The following is an 18,293-nucleotide window of genomic DNA, read 5'->3' on the forward strand; positions in this document are numbered from 1 at the left end:
AGCACTTTACAAACATTGACTAACTTCATTCATTTGAGCATCATAACAACGCAATGAGCTAGGTAAGATTATCTCCAATTTTCAGAAGGATCCTGAGGCACAGAGAGGTTTGGCAACTCGCCCAAGATCACACAGCTAATAATTGATGGACCCAGGATTTGAGTTCAGCAATCCAACGCTACAGTCCTCACTCCAAAATATCTTATAAGTTGTGGCGTCCTCTTTCGGGATGTTGAAGAGAAAATTTCTGTATAGGATCTTGCCCCTTACAATGGACTTCAGAACCTAACCAACATGGTGATGGGTCTGTCTTCTTTTTCTGTGGATAGATGGATATGCTTTCATATGGATATGTGTGTGTCCCTGTGTCTCTGTGTGTTTTTTCAATCAGTAATGACCGATGGTCAAGAATGCCTGAATTCTACAAATCTCTCTTTTTAATTCATTCTACTCTCAGAATATGTCAGTTTAACCCAACTTAATGAACTCTCCCCTACTGACATGTAGATTGTCTCTCTATATGATATACATAACGTTCACGTGAACGACCTTGTGTATCTCAAGAACAGTTCCTCTAAAGTTCTTACCATGAAAATAACCCCTGACAACCCCGTGAAGTGATTGAGGTGTTAACTAACCTTATTGTGGGAATCATTTCACAATACACGGTGTACAAAATCATTAACATTGTATGCCTTAAATTACACCATGTCCTATGTCAGTTATATTTCAGTAAAGCTGGAGGGGGAGAAAAAGAAATCCGTCCCCGGAAGTAGAATTCCAAGCGGACGGTTGCTTTTTTAGCAAGGGCATGGATAACGGTAAGGCATTATTTGATCTGACCAGAGGCAGCAGGGTAGCAAATGAAGACTCATACTTAGTCTTTTCTTAAATCTTTTCTTAAAAACGATTTTAGTATTCTAAGGCCCTTAACTGAGGATAAGACACCCCAAAGGATGTTTGTATTCTAAGGCCCTTAAATGAGGATAAGCCACCCGAAAGGATATTTGTTCCAGTGAAAGAAATTTCTGGAAAGAAAAGTTAACCACCTCCCGTTTCCTGGGCGTGTTGGCAGATGACCCTTTGTGAGCAAATAGTTGCCCAGATGTTTGTGTCTATTTTAGACCATGTAGTCCAGCTTATGTGATAAAGATCCCATGGCTGTCTTTGCATGTCAAATCTTGGTTATCGTCATGATTTTTTTTTGATGTTTATTTTTGAAAGAGGGAGTGGGGGAGGGGCGGGGGGGGGGGCGGGGAGACAGGTAGACAGAGGATCCAAAGCAGGCTCTGAGCCGTGAGCACAGAGCCCGACGCGGGGCTCGAACTCAGCAACTGTGAGCTCATGACCTGAGCTGAAGTTGGACGCCCGACCAATGAGCCACCCGGGTGCCCCTCAGTCTTTATCATTATTGACCGAAAACCCCCACGTATGAAATGCGTCTTCACTTCTAAAAAATTGAAGGCCTTGCGAACTACATCATCCGTAGCACCTTACATGAAGTTAATCATAAGAAACCTTAGCATCTGTGGGGGGGGCCTTGCCCTCCTGTGACGGGCCCGCCCTACTTCCTCTTGCCTTCGTGAAATGCCGTCACTCGCCCTGCACCCCTGTTCTTCCTGCCAGGAAACCTGCGATAGCAAATCTGGTGCCCGCCATGTCACCACATCCCCATTTTCCTCTTTTCCTCGGCTCGGCTCTTCTGCTTTTGTTTTATTAAACTCCTCGTTGTCTGTTTTGGGAAAAGCATTTCAAGTCCTTCTGCAAGAGAAGCAGGCTGTAAAAATGGTCTCTCTTCCTTCGGCATCATTACCGAAGTAGGTAGGACACAAGTTTCAAAACCACCATCGTCTGGACTTTCAGCTAAGCCTGTGTGCGAGGCCCAGCGCTAGGGTTCAGCAGTGCCGTGGCTTTGGACTGGTCATAACCGCCTCTCTGGGCCTCAGTGTGCTCTTCTGTAAAGTGGGGTCAGTAATACCTGCGTCATAGGGTTTCTTCAGGGAGTCCATGGGATGCTCAAAAAATTATAAATATTTAAAAAAAAATTCTAGAGTGTGGGGGCGCCTGGGTGGCTCAGTCGGTTGAGCACCTGACATTTGCTTTTAGCTCAGGTCATGATCCCAGGGTTGTGGGACCCAGCCCTGCGTCGGGCTCCACACTGAGCGCAGAGACTGCTTGGGATTCTCAATCTCATTCTCTCTCTCTCTCTCCTCCCCCCCCCCCACCCCGTTCTGCCTCTCTCAGATAAAAATAAATGAAATAAATGCTGAAGTGTGCATCATGGTAGAGTGTAGCTGCTATCGCTTGCAAACGTGTAACCACCTTCGTTTTTGTTGGGGGTACGTTGGATTTTCTACTTTTCGGGAACCTTCCCACAGCATGAGGAATTGCAGGACCAGGTCTGAGTTCATCCCCATGTCACCACAAGCAGCTCTCTGAGCTTTCTCGCTGGACGGTGATGAACTAGAACTCCCTGTCGGGTGGACCGTCGGCAGAGGCCAGCTCAGCCTGAGCCACCGAGGACAGTAACCCCACGGGGAGCAATGTCGTAATTGTTGTCATCAACAGCCCTTGTATCAGTTATCCATGGTGACGGGGGGGGGGGGGGAGGGGAAATTATGAAATGAACATAAAGAGATGATCATCTGTGAACCGTTGCCACCGTTTACACATCCACCTGCTTTCTGTTTCCATCCTTCCCTCTTCCTTCGTGGGGCCACTGCCCGTGGACAGTCGTCATCGCCTCTTTGTCCAGACCCCGGAGAGGTCTGGCTCCCAGACGCCCCCACTCCACACCAGCTGTCTTCTCCTTCCTTGTTCCCGCTGAGTGTCTGTCTGTCTGTCTCTCTCTCTCTCTCTCTCTCTCTGCCGGGGTTTCTAACATTTTGTATGACTTCTTTTTCATAAAGTTGTTCATAACATCCTCTTATTTTCTCCCCCTCCTCTGACTTTTAATTTTGAATCTAACAAAGCCACAGGAAAAAAAAAATGAAAACGTCCTCACCTGGGTTCTCTGATTTTTGAACGTTTTGCCGTATTTGCCTCCCCGCCCCCCCTTGTCTTTGTACTGGGCAAAGCGTTGTAACTTGTGACACCATGAGCCACCCTCCCCTGCACACCTGTATACGTCTCCTAAGACTCGGCCTCATGCCGCACGATCAGAGAGCTATTATCTCATCAGCCACGAAACCTAGCAGTTCCCTAACGTCACGTTCAGACACATTCAGATTTCCCCGGTTATCCCACCCTGTGTCCTCCTCTGTCCCCACCCCCATCCAGGATCCACGCAAGGTTCACCCGTTATGTGTCTCTAGTCTTTTAATGTGTAACCGTCTCGTCCCCACCCCCCTACCCTGTGCACTCTTCAGTGTGTCCAGACATGGAGTTGGACTGTGGACTTGTCTGATCATTTCGTTCCTCTAACGTCTGTATTTCTTGCAAACTACAAGTCCGTTCTAGAGATATCTGCCTCTGAAACCGACGGAGGTGGGTTTCCTCTCCTTTCTCTTGTTCACCTTTTGCAAGAGGGTCGGGATGATGAGCGTGTACACAGCCAGAGCCGCCCCACCCGGTCATTCTCAGGGGCGTGTTCCCTGAGCACCTGCCCCGCACAGGCACTGCGTAGCCGCTGGGAATACTGCCGGGAAGAAACAGGCTGGGAGTTTCCCCAGCAGCCTCGAGTCTGGCGGGTGCTGACCACAAGTTAATCAATATGTAATGGGATGTCGGTCACAATTAGAAAAGAGAAGAGTGTAAAGCCTGAGCAGTGGAATGGGTAGAAGGGGGATCTTTTCAGTAGGGTCCTTAGTGACGACCAGACTGGGCAGGTAGCATTGGGGTTAGCTCTGGAGACGGTGGGAGAGAGAGACACACACAGAGGGAGAAACAGACACCAAGATACAGAGCACCTGCTGGAATGGGGCAGCCAGCCGGGTCTCAGGAGCACCTGCAGCCCGGAGGGTTGGGGAGGGGTGCGGTCTCTGCGAGGGGGAGCTGGGCAGGGGGGTTGGGGGGACCCTCCAGGGCCTCCCCTTGGTGTTGCCCGTGTGCTCGGCGGTGGGTGCTGAGAGGCCTTCTCCAGGACCACATTCCCTCGTTTTAACGGACGATCAGTGAAAACAGCATTTTGGATGGGGTGGGGGTTGAGACTGGTGAAAAAAGAACTTGCCTGTTTACCCTAAAACCCATCTCGCTCATTTACAGGTCCACTTCAAAACCCTCCTCCATTTCAGAAACTTGAGCATATAAAAAAAAGGGGGGGTGCTGTTTTGAATCAAAGAAATACTTGCTTCCCCTTTATTTTGGGAACTGTGCTTGCTAGTTTCAGAAAGAGGTGTGACTGAGCCTTTAGAGGCTTCATATCTCACTAGTGCGATGATAAACAAGTTGAGGGGTGCGGGCCAACTGGGAGCCTGCGGGACAAGGTGCAGAGATCAGCGGTGGCCACGTGCCCTGTGGGTGATAATCCAGAGATCTTGGGACTTCTTGGAACAGTTCTTCTTCTGGGAGTTATTTCCTGATTCCCAGCACCTCTCCCCCAAGCTCTGAATCATCTCCCCCTCCTCTGCTGTTGTAGGCAGTGGTCCCCAAAATGGCAGTGCTTCCAAATTCCACAGATGCACCCCCCCTCCCCCGCTGGGTACCCTCCTCCACTGGCCCCAGTGGAATTTCCTGGAACGTGTCCCAGGAATCTGGTCTCTTGAGTTTGATGACCCTGGTGTTCGTTTAGGTTTGGGACCCACTGCCCTATGGGGCCTTCTGACAGAGCTCATAACAGATGGTTTTTAATGTATAGATCGGACCATGAGGCTATGCTGTAGGCAGAATGCGTATCTGATTATAGTTTTCAGAATCCTCTCTTCAGTCCCCAGAGTGCTTTGTGTGGTGCTCTATACATCCCAGTATTAACCAGATAAACGAGTAGAAGAGTTCAGCATTCGGAAGCATGGTTATGTCCTCGTGCTCTGGTCAGGCACAACCCCTTCTGCCTGTGGTTCTTCCTCCAAAGTAGTCATGTGTGGCTGATACCATCATTCATGCCTCCAGCTCCGCCATCTCGCCTGGTTTCCACACTCACCTATCTTCCTGGGAAGCCTACTGGATCTGATCATTTGGATGTTCCTCCGGGCATCATCTCTCCTCTTGCATTTCCGGTCTTGGCGAAGGCCCCCCGCCATTTTCCCAGGCCCGAGGCCACATTCAGTTGCCGCCAGGTTCTCTGCCTTCTGGGTCTTCTTCATGCTTGCCTTTGAGGCCTCAAGCCCCTGACTTTGCCTTGCACGTTGTGTCCTTGTGAAATGACAGAGTAAGCCCAACAACTCCCCGACGTTGCACCCAAGGTGTGCCTCCCTTTCCATCCCAGCCCGATGGCCTTCCCTACCTGCTCCTTGGCGAAAAGCTTTCTCATTGCAGAACTAGTTTTCTGAAGGGATCAGCCTGAACCTCTTCCCCGAAGGGGTGAGATGAACTAGTTCCCCAAAGGGGACATGTTGTCTCAGGGTCAGTAGTTTGCATTGAAGTTCTTTCTTCCTGGAATCCCTTTACTGACTTTGCCGTGTGGCTCCCATTCTGACTCACGGAGCATTTCCTTCAGGACATTTCCTGCTGACTAACTCTGTCTCCTCCTGCCTGAGTTAGATGCCCTTCCCTAGGTCCTAGTTAGTTGCATCCTCTGTCATGGACTCGTCCCGTTGTACTGTAGCTTTGATTCACACATCCCCGCCACAAGAATACGAGCGTCTCTAGAGCGGGAATGATGTCTGGCTGACGTAAAATTTCTGCCCGAGCAGTAGCTGTTGAATGAATGAATGAACCAGCAAATGGGTATGTGAAGCACGTTTGAGTTCGTTATCTATAATAAAGCATAAAAATATACTCTTTCTAGCCTCTGTCAATGGAGATGTTTGGGAGCTTAACGCCAGTTCTAGAATGGTAAAACCCTGTCATTGCTTTTATATTCCAACAGGAAATATGGGATGTATAAAATCAAAAAGGAAAGACAATCTGAATGGCGATGGAGTAGATTTGAAGCCTCAACCAGTACGTAATACTGACCGAACTATTTATGTGAGAGATCCAACGTCCAATAAACAGCAAAGGCCAGTAAGTAGATAGTCTCAGGGGAGCGTTCCCACAGCAGGATCAAAGCATGGCTGCGTAATTTAAACACCGAATCTGTAACCTGTGCGTGCAGAAAATCAAATCCGTTACTTGGGCCCCCAACAACATTCGATATGCCTTGTAACTTAATCCTTTAAAGAGTTTGTAAACATTTTAGCGATAACCAGGCTCCTTCCTGTCCGAAAAAAAGGGGCCGTTGGTCACCTTCTCCTGTGAAAAGAAAATCACTTTTCACGAAACTGGTGCAAAGACCAGCTCTTTATACATAACGATGTATCTGCCTATCTATCTGGACCTGTATGACTTAGGGTAGATAGTGAGATTAGTGCAGGGGTCTGGAAGCAGAAGGAAATTCTGGATGCAAGCCAGAAGCTAAAAGAAGTGTGAATAGGCCCTTTGGTGTGTCCTGTTTTATCCCACATTTTGTCATTCTTCAGTTAATTCCAAACGGTACCGATTCTGAAGCCGTCAGGACTTTTTGTAGAGAATTAAGAGATTAAAAAAAACACACACAACTAATTCTGCCCCCTGACCTTGCACGGATATCTTTTATGAGTGACATGCTATTCGATGCCATTGGGAAATGCTGGGCAAAGGAGGACCTAATACTCTATCTGACTTGATGGAAAGGAGGAACAGAGCTTTGGGTAGTTAGTGCTTCAAATGAACTTTATTTCAGGCCTACTGTCCTTTCCATCTACATATAGATATGTATAGGTAGGTAGATAGGTCTGTAGATATACATAGAGATTCCTATACCTGTTGATCTATCTGTCTATATAATGGAATTTCTAAGCGTTTAAGCTGGAAGCAGTTTATTAGCCCCAATGCCTTTATTAACAACTTCCAAAGCGGCTGTAGTCTGACCTGTTTTAAATATAACGCCTTGGCATTACAGAAGTCTGTTATTGTTGCCAAGGCAAAGTTACATATTGTTACGTATGTCAAAATCTCCTGCCACTGTTGAAATTGAGACGTCACTGCTGGCCTCTGTAAAAATAAATGGAGATAAAGAGTGAATATATTATCACTATTAATTACCACACATGATTCTAGACAGAGAAGTGAACGTTACGCTTATATAGAAACTCAAAGTGTATAAGGATATGGCTTTAATAATTTCATCATTATAAATACATGTAACTATATTTAAAAATATTACATAAACAAGCATAGATGTAGAATCGTATTATATAAACATGATTAATAGGAAATAAAACGATTTGGAGAATTGGGAGTCACAAGTAGTTTTCTTATTAGACTTAAAAGATCTCAGAGACATTATATGCTAACTAATTTGGATGTAAATTTTAAAAAGTAAAAAAAATTAAAAAAAAAGATGGAGAAAATGGGGGTGGGGGGGAAGATCTCAGAGAAAGAATCTGGCTTTTTCTGGTATCACATGCAATGCATTTTTCACGCTTTAAACCCAAGTTTTCTCCTGAACTGATGATCGAAGATGCCCTTTATTCAGAAAGCACAAAGGCAAATAGTATGAACTTACCGTGTTTCCTCTTACTTAATGTAAAGCAGGTGAAACGTTGAGTTGGAAAGCAGAAGTAGTAAAAAAATGGTTGCAACCTTGCACCTCTGTCGTGGATTCTGCATTTTAGTCTGTGCCTTCTGTGGTCACAGATGCCTTTGTCTCACAAGGCTGTTAGCTTGGCCTTATCCCATGGCCGTAGATAACACTCCCAGCTGCAGCCAGATGTGCCAAAAATGCACGCCTTGTTTTGATGACAGAGGAGCCGTGATGGGACAGGCAGAAGTGATGGAATTCAACAACACCCCGAGGAAGAGACCCTTTAAAGAGAAAGAGTTAAGGCGACTGCACCGTATATGTGTTTTGCTCTTATGAAAAGGCTACTGAAACCTTTGTAAATTAAGGACTCATTGATACTTGAAAATCAGCTTGCTGCTTTCAAAGTGATTTAGTCTCTCATCTTCTAATTATTTCCTCTACGTCATTTATAATTGATCATGCGTCGTAATTATGCAAATCCAGTGATTAAAAAATCAGTCTAGAACTTCTTAAAATAAGTCTTCAAGGATAGTATGGACCCATGATTTTCTGCTACCAGAAAATCTAGTGTGTTCTCTCTCCTCTACAGCCCACCCCCAACCTCCTAATTGGAGATTTTATGGGCTAGCTTTCGTCAGAAATTTAAATTTCAGTGCACGCCGTTTCAGTCCCATTCCATTAAGTCACTTTAATCAAAGAGAAAAGTTGCATGATTTGCGGGTCTAGGCCTCCGACAGTACTTTCCTTAAAAGGGGCCCCGGAGGTCTTACCATCCTCTCCGTGGTCACTGAGAGGAAAAGGGATTTGATTTAAAAAGTAATTGAGGTGGCTTTTGTCCCACAGACCCTGATAATTCACCCCCCAGCAGAAATAACAAAAGATGCCAGCCGTCCCCATGACAGAACCGGGGTCAGCCTTAGGAAGCCTGGATCTGTTAGGACCGGTTCTCAGCTCCTAGGGACAGACCCCTGACCAGTTTTCTACACAAGTCTGGGAAACGCGGAGATCAGCAGTCCTGGCCAGAGTGGCAATCCCACAAAGCCAGCAGGGACCCCGGCTACCTACCCCCACCCCCGCCCCATCATCTTCTGCTCTGCTCTCCCTGGTGTCTGATTTCCAAGCCTCCACCTGCTTCTAGGCAGAAAGAGCGCAAGGGAGAGGGGGAGCCGGCCCAAAGCACCCCCGCAACCAGTTTGCTTACAGACCTCCTTCCTCCACGCCCCCCCCCCCCATCTGCATAGAATGTCAGAGAGTCAGAAGCATAGCCACTTGGCTGGGCAAATTGCCATCGCACACAGTATTAGGGTCCTGTTACCAAATAAGAGGGAGAATGATGATCGGGTTAGCATCTAGCAGCCCCTGCTTCGAGCCCTGGTCGCTTCCTGCCATCGCAGGCAAGTGACCGTGATAGAGAGTCTGTGGGGAATTGGAGAGACTGTGAGGGGAGAGTCCTTCCACCGAGCTGTGTATGTCAGGACGCAGCTATGCAGAAGTTTTTCTCTCTGTTCTCCTCTGCCCTCCGCCTTACTAAATGGCAAGTCCTAAACCTCACGTGCTACCGTCAGAAAAACGAGAGAACGTACAACGTGAACGCGGGAGAAAGAAAAGCTAAACGTCAAAATCCTCTTCCTAACAAATGTTCTCTCCTAGGTTCCAGAATCTCAGCTTTTACCAGGACAGAGGTTTCAAACCAAAGGTATGTCTTCATAGCAACATGGCTTCTTTTCTTCACCGTTGCAGGCTCTGCAAGGTAGTCAGCTTGAGTGTTTTTAGGTTTCTGTGTAGAAAAACACACGCAACATAAAAGTTATCACGGTGGCCATTTTTTTTCAAAATTTTTTTTTAACGTTTTTTATTTATTTTTGAGACAGAGACAGAGCATGAACGGGGGAGGGGCAGAGAGAGAGGGAGACACAGAACCGGAAGCAGGCTCCAGGCTCTGAGCCATCAGCCCAGAGCCCGACGCGGGGCTCGAACTCGCGGACCGCGAGATCGTGACCTGAGCCGAAGTCGGACGCTTAACCGACTGAGCCACCCAGGCGCCCCTCACGGTGGCCATTTTTAAGTGTACAGTTTTTAGTGGAAATAAGTACGTTTGTGTTATTGTGCAGCCGTCACCTCCATCCGTGTCCAGAACTTCTTCGTCTCCCCAAACTGGAACTCTGTCCAGATTACACACTAGCTCCCTTCCCCTACTCCCCTCTGCCCCCAACAGCCCCCATTCTACTTTCTGTCCCTCTGAATCTGACTACTCTAGGTACCTCAAATAAATGGGATCGTAAAGTGTTTGTCCTTTCGTGTCTGACTTCTTTCACTTCTCATGACGTCTTCAGGGTTCATCCATGCTGTAGCTTGTGTCAGAATTTTCTTCCATTAAAAAAAAACGTTTCATTTTGAGGGAGAGAGTGGGGGAGGGGGAGGAGGGCCAGAGAGAGAGAGAGGGGAGGAGAGAGGGAATCCCAAGCAGGCCCCACACTGTCAGCACAGAACCCGACGCGGGGCTCAAACTCACGAACCTTGAGATCGTGACCTGAGCTGAAATCAGGAGTCAGACACAACCACCTGAGCCACGCGGGCGCCCCAGAATTGTCCTCCGTTTTAAGGCTGAGTAATATTCTGTGGTACGCACTCACCACATTTTGTTTATCCATTCGTTTGTCACTGAACGTTTGGATTGTTAACTCCTTTTAGTTTTTGTGCGTCATGCCGCCATGAACGCGGCTGAATAACTTCTTAAGTACAGACTTGGAATTAATTATAGTCGCGGGCCTGTACGATTGGCGATGACCGATAATGTATCCGGTGCATATAACACGTTGCTTACCGTAGGCCATGTGGGCTGTGCGTCCCCCTGGGCAGGACTCCTTTGTGTCTGACAGGGACTTACTAGAACGTTTCCACTGATTCATTCTTGAATGTCTTCCTTCCCGGTCTTCGGTTGTAGATCCAGAGGAGCAAGGAGACATTGTGGTAGCCTTGTACCCCTACGATGGCATCCATCCAGACGACCTGTCGTTCAAGAAAGGAGAGAAGATGAAAGTCCTGGAGGAGTGAGTACGCCCCCGCACGCTGTGCCTGCTGTCCCTTAGGCCACCGAGGCCCGACCCCTCATTTGGCTTCCCGCCTCCTTGCTCGCCAGCAGGGCTTTGGGAATGGAAGGAGGAAGGCCACAGGAGCTTTCCTCTTATGTGTGGCTGTGAACAGTCTCCAGGTGTCCCTTTGAATCCAGACGCTGGTTTCTTTCTTTATCCATCTGTGTCACCTTAACAAGTTTGGGTCTGCGTGGAATTGGCACGTTATTCTAATGCTATGTTTGTTTAGTGATGTTGCCCAAATCCAGACTGGGTTTATGGGTCCAGCTTGGTTTGAGTTCTAAGGACACTGTGTTGAAGCAGCGTTTTGGAAACGCCCCTGCTCGGCAGTTGTAGCCCTCGTGGGAAGACACTTAGGCATCATCATGTCCTTGACCTCTCTGTGCTGACTCACAGACCCGTGACTCAGACCCCAGGGGCTCGGAACTGAGGATACGGATTTCCTAGGTATTTCCCGCTGATCTGGCATACGTTGTCCCCTTGGCCCACCAACCACGTTGGAGGAGGGAGACCCCGTAGTAAGTACAAGGGGCTAAGTGGTTAAGAGCAGCTGTCACTTACTGGTTGCGGTCCCGGCTCTGCCTCGTGACGACTGTGTGATCTCGACAGGCCGCTTCAGCTCTTGGTTTCTTGACTTATGAAATGGGAATGGCGGCACCTCGGTCTTGGGGGTGATGTGAGAATTAACGTGCGTGTAAATACGGCACGGGCGTACCACAGACAGCAGTGCGGTGTCACTGTGGTTGTCGTTCATGTCTTGTGGACATGGAGCCCGACTGAGTGCGGGAATTGGAAGCCGATCATAGTTGAGGCTCGTGGGGACCCATCCATTCTGCCTCCTTCCCTGGCCCCAGCCTCCTCCTTGCCTCTGTGTGGAGGCCAAGAACATGGGGACGAGGCTGCCTGCTTGGAATCATTTATTTTATGGTTTTCCTTTCCTTTTTTTTTTTTTTTTTTTTTTAATGTTTATTTATTTTTGAGAGAGACAGAGTGCAAGCAGGGGAGGGGCAGAGAGAGAGGGAGACACAGAATCCAAAGCAGCTCCAGGCTCCGAGCTGTCAGCAGAGAGCCCAGTGTGGGGCTGGAACCCACGTACTGTGGGATCGTGACCTGAGCCGAAGTCGGATGCTTAACCCACTGAGCCACCCAGGTGCCCTGAATATATATATTTTTGAGAGAGAATATGTATCTTATTTTGAGAGAGAAAAGGAGGAGGTGGAGGGGCAGAGAAAGGGAAGGAGAAAGAATCTCGAGCAGGCTCCACACTGCCAGCGCGGAGCCCGACGCGGGGCTCGAACCCACGCACGGCAAGATCATGACCTGAGTCGAACGAAGTCAGACGCTCAATGAACTGAGCCACCCGGGCGCCCCTATTTTATGGTTTTCTATTTCTTTCTTTCCACGGCATCTGTCTATGGAAATTAATGTTTCCATATTTTAACAAAGGAGTTTATAACCTAGGAACTATGGTTCATTAGTCCCTTGACTCCCGCTCTGTAAGGGTCCTAAAGCATTTCTTAGATGTCCCGGGTGGAAGCTGCAAATGTTGCTTCTGCCCGATGGGAGCCCTTTCTACCAACTCTTGTTTGCACAGCACTGAGCACGGTGACCCAGTTGCGAGACTGTTTGCCCCTGCCTTCATCTCTAAACGTATTTGTGTTTCAGCAAAATGAGTGAATTTCCCACTGGATTCTGGGGTTCCAGGGATCCTCTCACTCTCCCTCGCCCCCCAAAACAAACACCTTAAGACAATTGCAGTTCTTGACTCATTGGACACGAACACTTCTCGATGTCTGTTTCCATTCCAGACATGGAGAATGGTGGAAAGCTAAATCCCTTTCAACGAAGAGAGAAGGTTTCATCCCCAGCAACTACGTGGCCAAAGTCAACACCTTGGAAACGGAAGAGTGAGTCCTTTACACGTTGTCATCTTGGGTGATTTGTTTGTTACATTGGCCGTCATGTTTATTCCTTATCTTTTTCTTTTTTTTTAAGTTTTTAACTTTATTGTGAGAGAGAGAGCATGTGCAGGAGGGGCAGAGAGAGGGAGAGAGAGAGAGGGAGAGAGAGGGAGAGAGAGGGAATTCCAACCAGGCTCCCCACGGTCAGCGCAAGGAGCCCAATGCGGGGCTTGAACTCACAAAGTCGCAAGACCATGACCTGAGCTGAAATCGAGAGTCAGACGCTTAACCGACTGAGTCACCCAGCGCCCCCCCCCCCCCCCAATTGCTTCTTTTTCCTTCCCTGGAGCATAATACCCATGAAATGTCACAATGTCTTCTCAGGTGGTTTTTCAAGGACATAACCAGGAAAGACGCCGAAAGGCAGCTTCTTGCGCCCGGGAACAGTGCTGGGGCTTTTCTTATCAGAGAAAGTGAAACGTTAAAAGGTAGGAAGTGGTTTAAATCCTCTGATAAATCACTACTAAACAGATCATTCTTAGAAACTAGTCTGGAATTCTTTTTTTTTTTTTTAAAGAAAGATATATTATGTTCTGGTAGTGAAAGTTTTATAGTTTGGTAACAAATGACTCAAATGATTAGTTTTACTACTAAAAGTAACATAGGAAGCAGCCCAACTATGGCCATTTCTTACCACACTTTATGTTTGCTGGGCCTCTTCCATTATTATTTAGAGTAAATCTTGAAATCTTCAGAGAAAGAAAATCAAAGTAACTTCTCAATTCAGCGAAATCATAAAAACCTATTGCGAGGAAGGAAAAGGGCATGTTGGTAGGTTTCATAGCAAACAAAATACTAGCCTCATGTGTCAAGCGGACTTGTTTATAGGACTTTAGAAATTATGCACTCCATCCATACTTAATTTACATTTTGCATATTTTATGGCAAAATGCGTACTATAGTGTTGCATAAGGCAGATCTTCTAAAATATAAGCATAATCTTTACTTGTGTTTTTCCCTCACAGGAAGCTTCTCTCTTTCTGTCAGAGATTATGACCCTGTGCATGGTGATGTTATTAAGCACTACAAAATTAGAAGTCTGGACAATGGGGGTTATTACATCTCTCCACGAATCACTTTCCCTTGTATCAGTGACATGATTAAGCATTACCAAAGTAAGTAAAAGCCGACGGTCAGACAAGGCAAAACAGATGATTATGAGATGCAGGGTTTCAGACACTTTTTTATACTAAAATTCTTCTCCATCGTACATCTCTTGGAAGAAGTTGGAGGATCATACTCTATAATTGATTCTAAATTCATCTATAATCAAATCCGCATTTAAAGTCAGATTTGATCCTAGTGAATAATCATCCTGGCCCTTCCGACCTAGTCCATGCCGTTTCACGGTTAATGTCCCAGAAGGGTGAAGAGCAAAATGAATATTTTTTTCCACGTGGTGCATATTTTTACAACACATCTTTAAATATTTGGAATCGGAATGCAGATTCACAGATATGTGTCTTTGTAGACATGTGTATATGTGGTAAAGGTAATAAGGTAATGTGCATGCTGGGTGAAGGAAAACAAAAAGGACAATGACAAGAAAATATTTAGAAGTGGCAAGTCAGTGGTCCTCTGTCTCCAGTGCCGGTTCTCAGCCCTGTTAAGCCAAACCCAAGGGCGGCCTCCGGGTTCATTCCCTGTGTGATTGAAGTCAGTTGTGGTGGGCGGCCGTGGGTACTGTTTATTTCTGCAACCCACTCTGAGGCAACATACACTGGAGGTTTGCAAACCGTACTAATCGATAAAGTCAAGGCACGTTTCAAATGGTCTTTCACGTAAGAATTTCAAAAGTCATGAGGACACAAAAGATACCCGCACGACATTTTAGGTCCTAGACTACGTCAGGCCGAAAGCGATCGCGCTGGCAGTCGAAATTTCTTCTTAGATGTCGGTGAAATACAAAGTGGGACGTTGCATAACCTCTTTGAATTTGTGTTCTTTCAAATCAGAGCAGTCAGATGGCTTGTGCAGAAGATTGGAGAAGGCGTGTATTAGTCCCAAACCGCAAAAGCCATGGGACAAAGACGCCTGGGAGATCCCACGGGAGTCCATCAAGTTGGTGAAAAGGCTCGGTGCTGGGCAGTTCGGAGAAGTCTGGATGGGTGAGTTGTGCCTCTGGGGGAGGCGACCAGGGAAATAAGGGCCCAAGCTAATTTTGACGCGTTTTCTCAGCCAAACACTAAACCGTGCTGGAAGCATCCTTGCTTTTGTTTGGCTCTGCCCACCTGGCAACAAGGACTGGCCTGCAAATCTGTTTCGACTCTCTTCCTTGTAATTCTCTCTCTTCTTTTTTAAAAAACGTTCAATATATATTTGTAAATTTTAGTTGAATTACGATTGACATTCAACATTGTATTCGTTTCTGGTGCACGAAAATAAGCGATTCAGCAATTCTGTGTTCTGCTCTGCCCACCATGAGAAGTTTAGTCAACCGCCTGTCGCCATACAGCATTATTACAATATTCATAAGTGGAGGTTTATACCTCCTACTCCCCTTTGTCTGTTTCACTCCCACCCACCCCCACCTCAGTAACTCTCTCTTAGAATAAATGTTTCAGGGCACTTGGGTGGCTCAGTCGGTTAGGTGTCCGACTTCGGCTCAGGTCATGATCCCACAGTTCACAAGTTCGAGCCCCGCATCAGGCTCTGTGCTGATGGCTCAGAGCCTGGAGCCTGCTTCGGATGCTGTGTCTGCCTCTCTCTCTCTGCCCCTCCCCCGCTAGTGCTCTGTCTCTCAAAACTGAACATTGACAAAAATTTTGGAATAAACCTTTGTAAGGAAGAGGGCAGTGGGTCATTCTCCTGATTGTTGTACTTGTTCATGATTCTCTCATGACTGGATTCTCAGGACACCTATCTTAAGTGCAGGACAGGAAAAATTACCTTCAGGGTTAGGATCATCCTTACTAGTGGCCGTAATAGGACACATCACACTTACTTCAGTGTCTCACCAAGGAAGTTTCTAAAGATGTTCAAAGCGCCACCATTAATGAATCATTCCTTACCGTTAACTCCTGCCTTCTCAGGCTGACAAGAAGTACACCAAAATTATAGCAGTGGCTTCTCCAGGGGACTTTTCCCCCACCCCCGTCTGTCTTTTCTAAAGTTTTTACATGGAATGTGAATTGCTTTGTCTTTTGTGATAGAATTTTTAAGACCTTTTTTAAAAAAAGTTCATGTTCCCCTCAAGGTTCTAACTGAAAATGCAGTTACTCTTGTTAAGGATAACATGTGAGGTCATACACATCTCATTGGGTCACTTTTTCTGTGCCAGCTTTATGTGAGTGAAAGCAGCTATGATTTCTAGAGAGAAAAAGGGCTAGCAGCTTTTAAATACTGTGCAGTCCCAGCCGGGCAGAAACCAGAGACTCTTCCAGCCTGCTGTAGCTATATAGACATTTCACTTGCCCACCCAGGGGTCTGTGAGGGGGAGAGGTTTCTCCTCTAAAATCTTGGCCCCTGGGATCAGAGTATTGCCTACGAAATCCTGCTGGTGCTGCTTTAGTTGAAGCAAGTTTTAAATATGGCAGACGTGGCAACTGCGTGGATGGAACTGGAGGGTATTATGCTGAGTGAAATTAGAGAAAGACAAATACCCTATGACTTCACTCATATGAGGACTTTAAGACACAGAATAGATGAACATAAGGGAAGGGAAGCGAAAATGATATAAAAACAGGGAGGGGGACAAAACAGAAGAGACTCTTAAATATGGACAACAAGCAGAGGGTTAGGGGAGGAGTTGTCGGAGGGGGGATGGGCTAAGTGGGTACGGGGCACTAAGGAATCCACTCTTGAAACCATTGTTGCACTATATGCTAACCAATTTGGATGTAAATTAAAATCAAAAATAAGTTTTAAAAAGTGAAAAACAATTAATAAATATGGTAGACACTGACCCAGCATATGATGAATTCTTACTGCACTGGAAGTCTGTGAACAGACTATGGAATTCGGGTAAATTACAATTCTCCATCTTGGTTGTCACATTTCAGAACCAGTCAGTAGTTCATATTGGACATGCCATTTCCATCCCAGTCATCAGATTCCTGGGTGTGAGTGTTGGCTGCAGATGTGGCCTCTTCTTACTCCTACTCTGTGGCTCAAGTCATAATATCAAATTCCCCCTTTCTCTTCTGCTCTTCTCTTTTTTATGGAGGTAAAAATCTGTGTAACGTAAAATCAATCACCTTAAAGTGAACCATGTTCAGTGACATTTACTACATTCACATCGATGTGCAACCACCTCCTCTGTCGAGTTCCAAAACATTTTCACCACCCTAAAAGGAAGCGCTGTACCCATTAGTAGTCAACCCCCATTTCTCCTGCCCCCAGACACTTGCGACCACCATTCTACTCTGTCTCTATGAATCTGACTAGTCTAGGTAACTCATGGAAGTGGAATCGTACAGTATTTGCCCTTCTGTGACTGGCTTCCATCACTTAACATAATGTCCGCAAGGTTCAGCCACGTTACAGCATTTGTCAGAATTTTATCCTTTTTATGGGTGAATAATAATCCCTCTTTTTAGAAAAAAAATTTTTTTTAATGTTTGCTTTTGAGAGAGAGAGAGAGAGAGAGAGAGAGCGCACGAGCAGGGGAGGGGCAGAGAGAGGAAGACAATGAATCCGAAGCAGGTCCCAGGCTCTGAGCTGTGAGCACAGGGCCTGACCCGGGGCTCAAACTCACCAATTGTGAGATCGTGACCTGAGCTGACGTCGAGCACTTAACCGACTAAGCTACCCAGTCACCCCAGTATTCTCCCTTTTTTGAAAGTTTGTTTATTTTGAGAGAGAGTATGTGCTTGTGTGCGGGCGGAGGAGGGGCAGAAAGAGAGGGAGACAGAGAATCCCAAGCTGACAGGGCAGAGCGCGACGACATGGGGCTTGATTTCACGAACAGTGAGATTGTGACCTGAGCCAAAATCGAGAGTCGGACGCTTAACCGACTGAGCCACCCAGGCGCCCAATTCTATGGATATATGCACAATTTGGATATGGATTGGTATGGATATAGCACAATTTGTTTATCTGTGTATCTGTTGATGGATTTTCGGGTTGTGTCTACATTTTGGCTATTGTGAATAATGCTGCTATGAACATTCATGTACAGATTGTATAGACCAATAGTCTCATTTCTCTTGGGTACATACATTCTTTTAGGAGTGAAACTGCTGGGTCATGTGGCAATTCTATTACTAACTTTTTAAGGAATCATCAAACTGTTATCTGCTCATTAAAAAAAAAAAAAAAGGCCACCTACTTTATTCCCCTGAGGTATTTGTATTTATTTCTTAATAGGCACAGAATAGGGGCAGGAATAGTACAAGAAACATTGCAAACCCTTCACCTGAGTTTACTAGTTAGTAGTTTGCTATGTTTGCTTGATCTTTTTTTATAGATACACACACATACACATACACGTTTTATTTTCGTCGTTGTTGTTGAACCACTTGTGAGTGAGTTACAGATGTGATGACTTTGCACTCCTAAATACTAAAACATGTGTCTCCTAAGAGCAGGGCTGGGATCTGACATGATACGTTGGCCATGTTCAGGAAATCTAACACTGATGCATGTGATTATCTCATA

At 46.3% G+C, this 18,293-nt stretch overlaps 1 protein-coding gene across 6 annotated transcripts in view; it reads left to right on the forward strand.

Moving 5' to 3' along the window:
* LYN (LYN proto-oncogene, Src family tyrosine kinase) overlaps positions 1-18,293 on the forward strand; it is a 124,047-nt gene that overhangs the window by 51,512 nt on the left and 54,242 nt on the right. For 2 of the 6 annotated variants that reach the window (XM_019421305.2, XM_053896498.1), the window contains exons 2-8: positions 5,966-6,102; positions 9,293-9,338; positions 10,587-10,692; positions 12,543-12,641; positions 13,020-13,123; positions 13,661-13,810; positions 14,651-14,803. In XM_019421305.2, coding sequence (XP_019276850.1) covers positions 5,971-6,102; positions 9,293-9,338; positions 10,587-10,692; positions 12,543-12,641; positions 13,020-13,123; positions 13,661-13,810; positions 14,651-14,803 — 790 coding nt within the window. In that variant the 5' untranslated portion in view covers positions 5,966-5,970. Of the gene's footprint in view, positions 1-3,461; positions 3,487-5,965; positions 6,103-9,292; positions 9,339-10,586; positions 10,693-12,542; positions 12,642-13,019; positions 13,124-13,660; positions 13,811-14,650; positions 14,804-18,293 lie in introns of those variants that run through there. The other 4 variants (XM_019421307.2, XM_053896499.1, XM_053896501.1 and 1 more) reach the window with 3 other exon arrangements.

Source organism: Panthera pardus, unplaced genomic scaffold (assembly GCF_024362965.1).
Source record: "Panthera pardus isolate Hobbes unplaced genomic scaffold, ASM2436296v1 HiC_scaffold_7, whole genome shotgun sequence".
In the NCBI taxonomy this organism is placed as follows: Eukaryota; Metazoa; Chordata; class Mammalia; order Carnivora; family Felidae; genus Panthera; species Panthera pardus.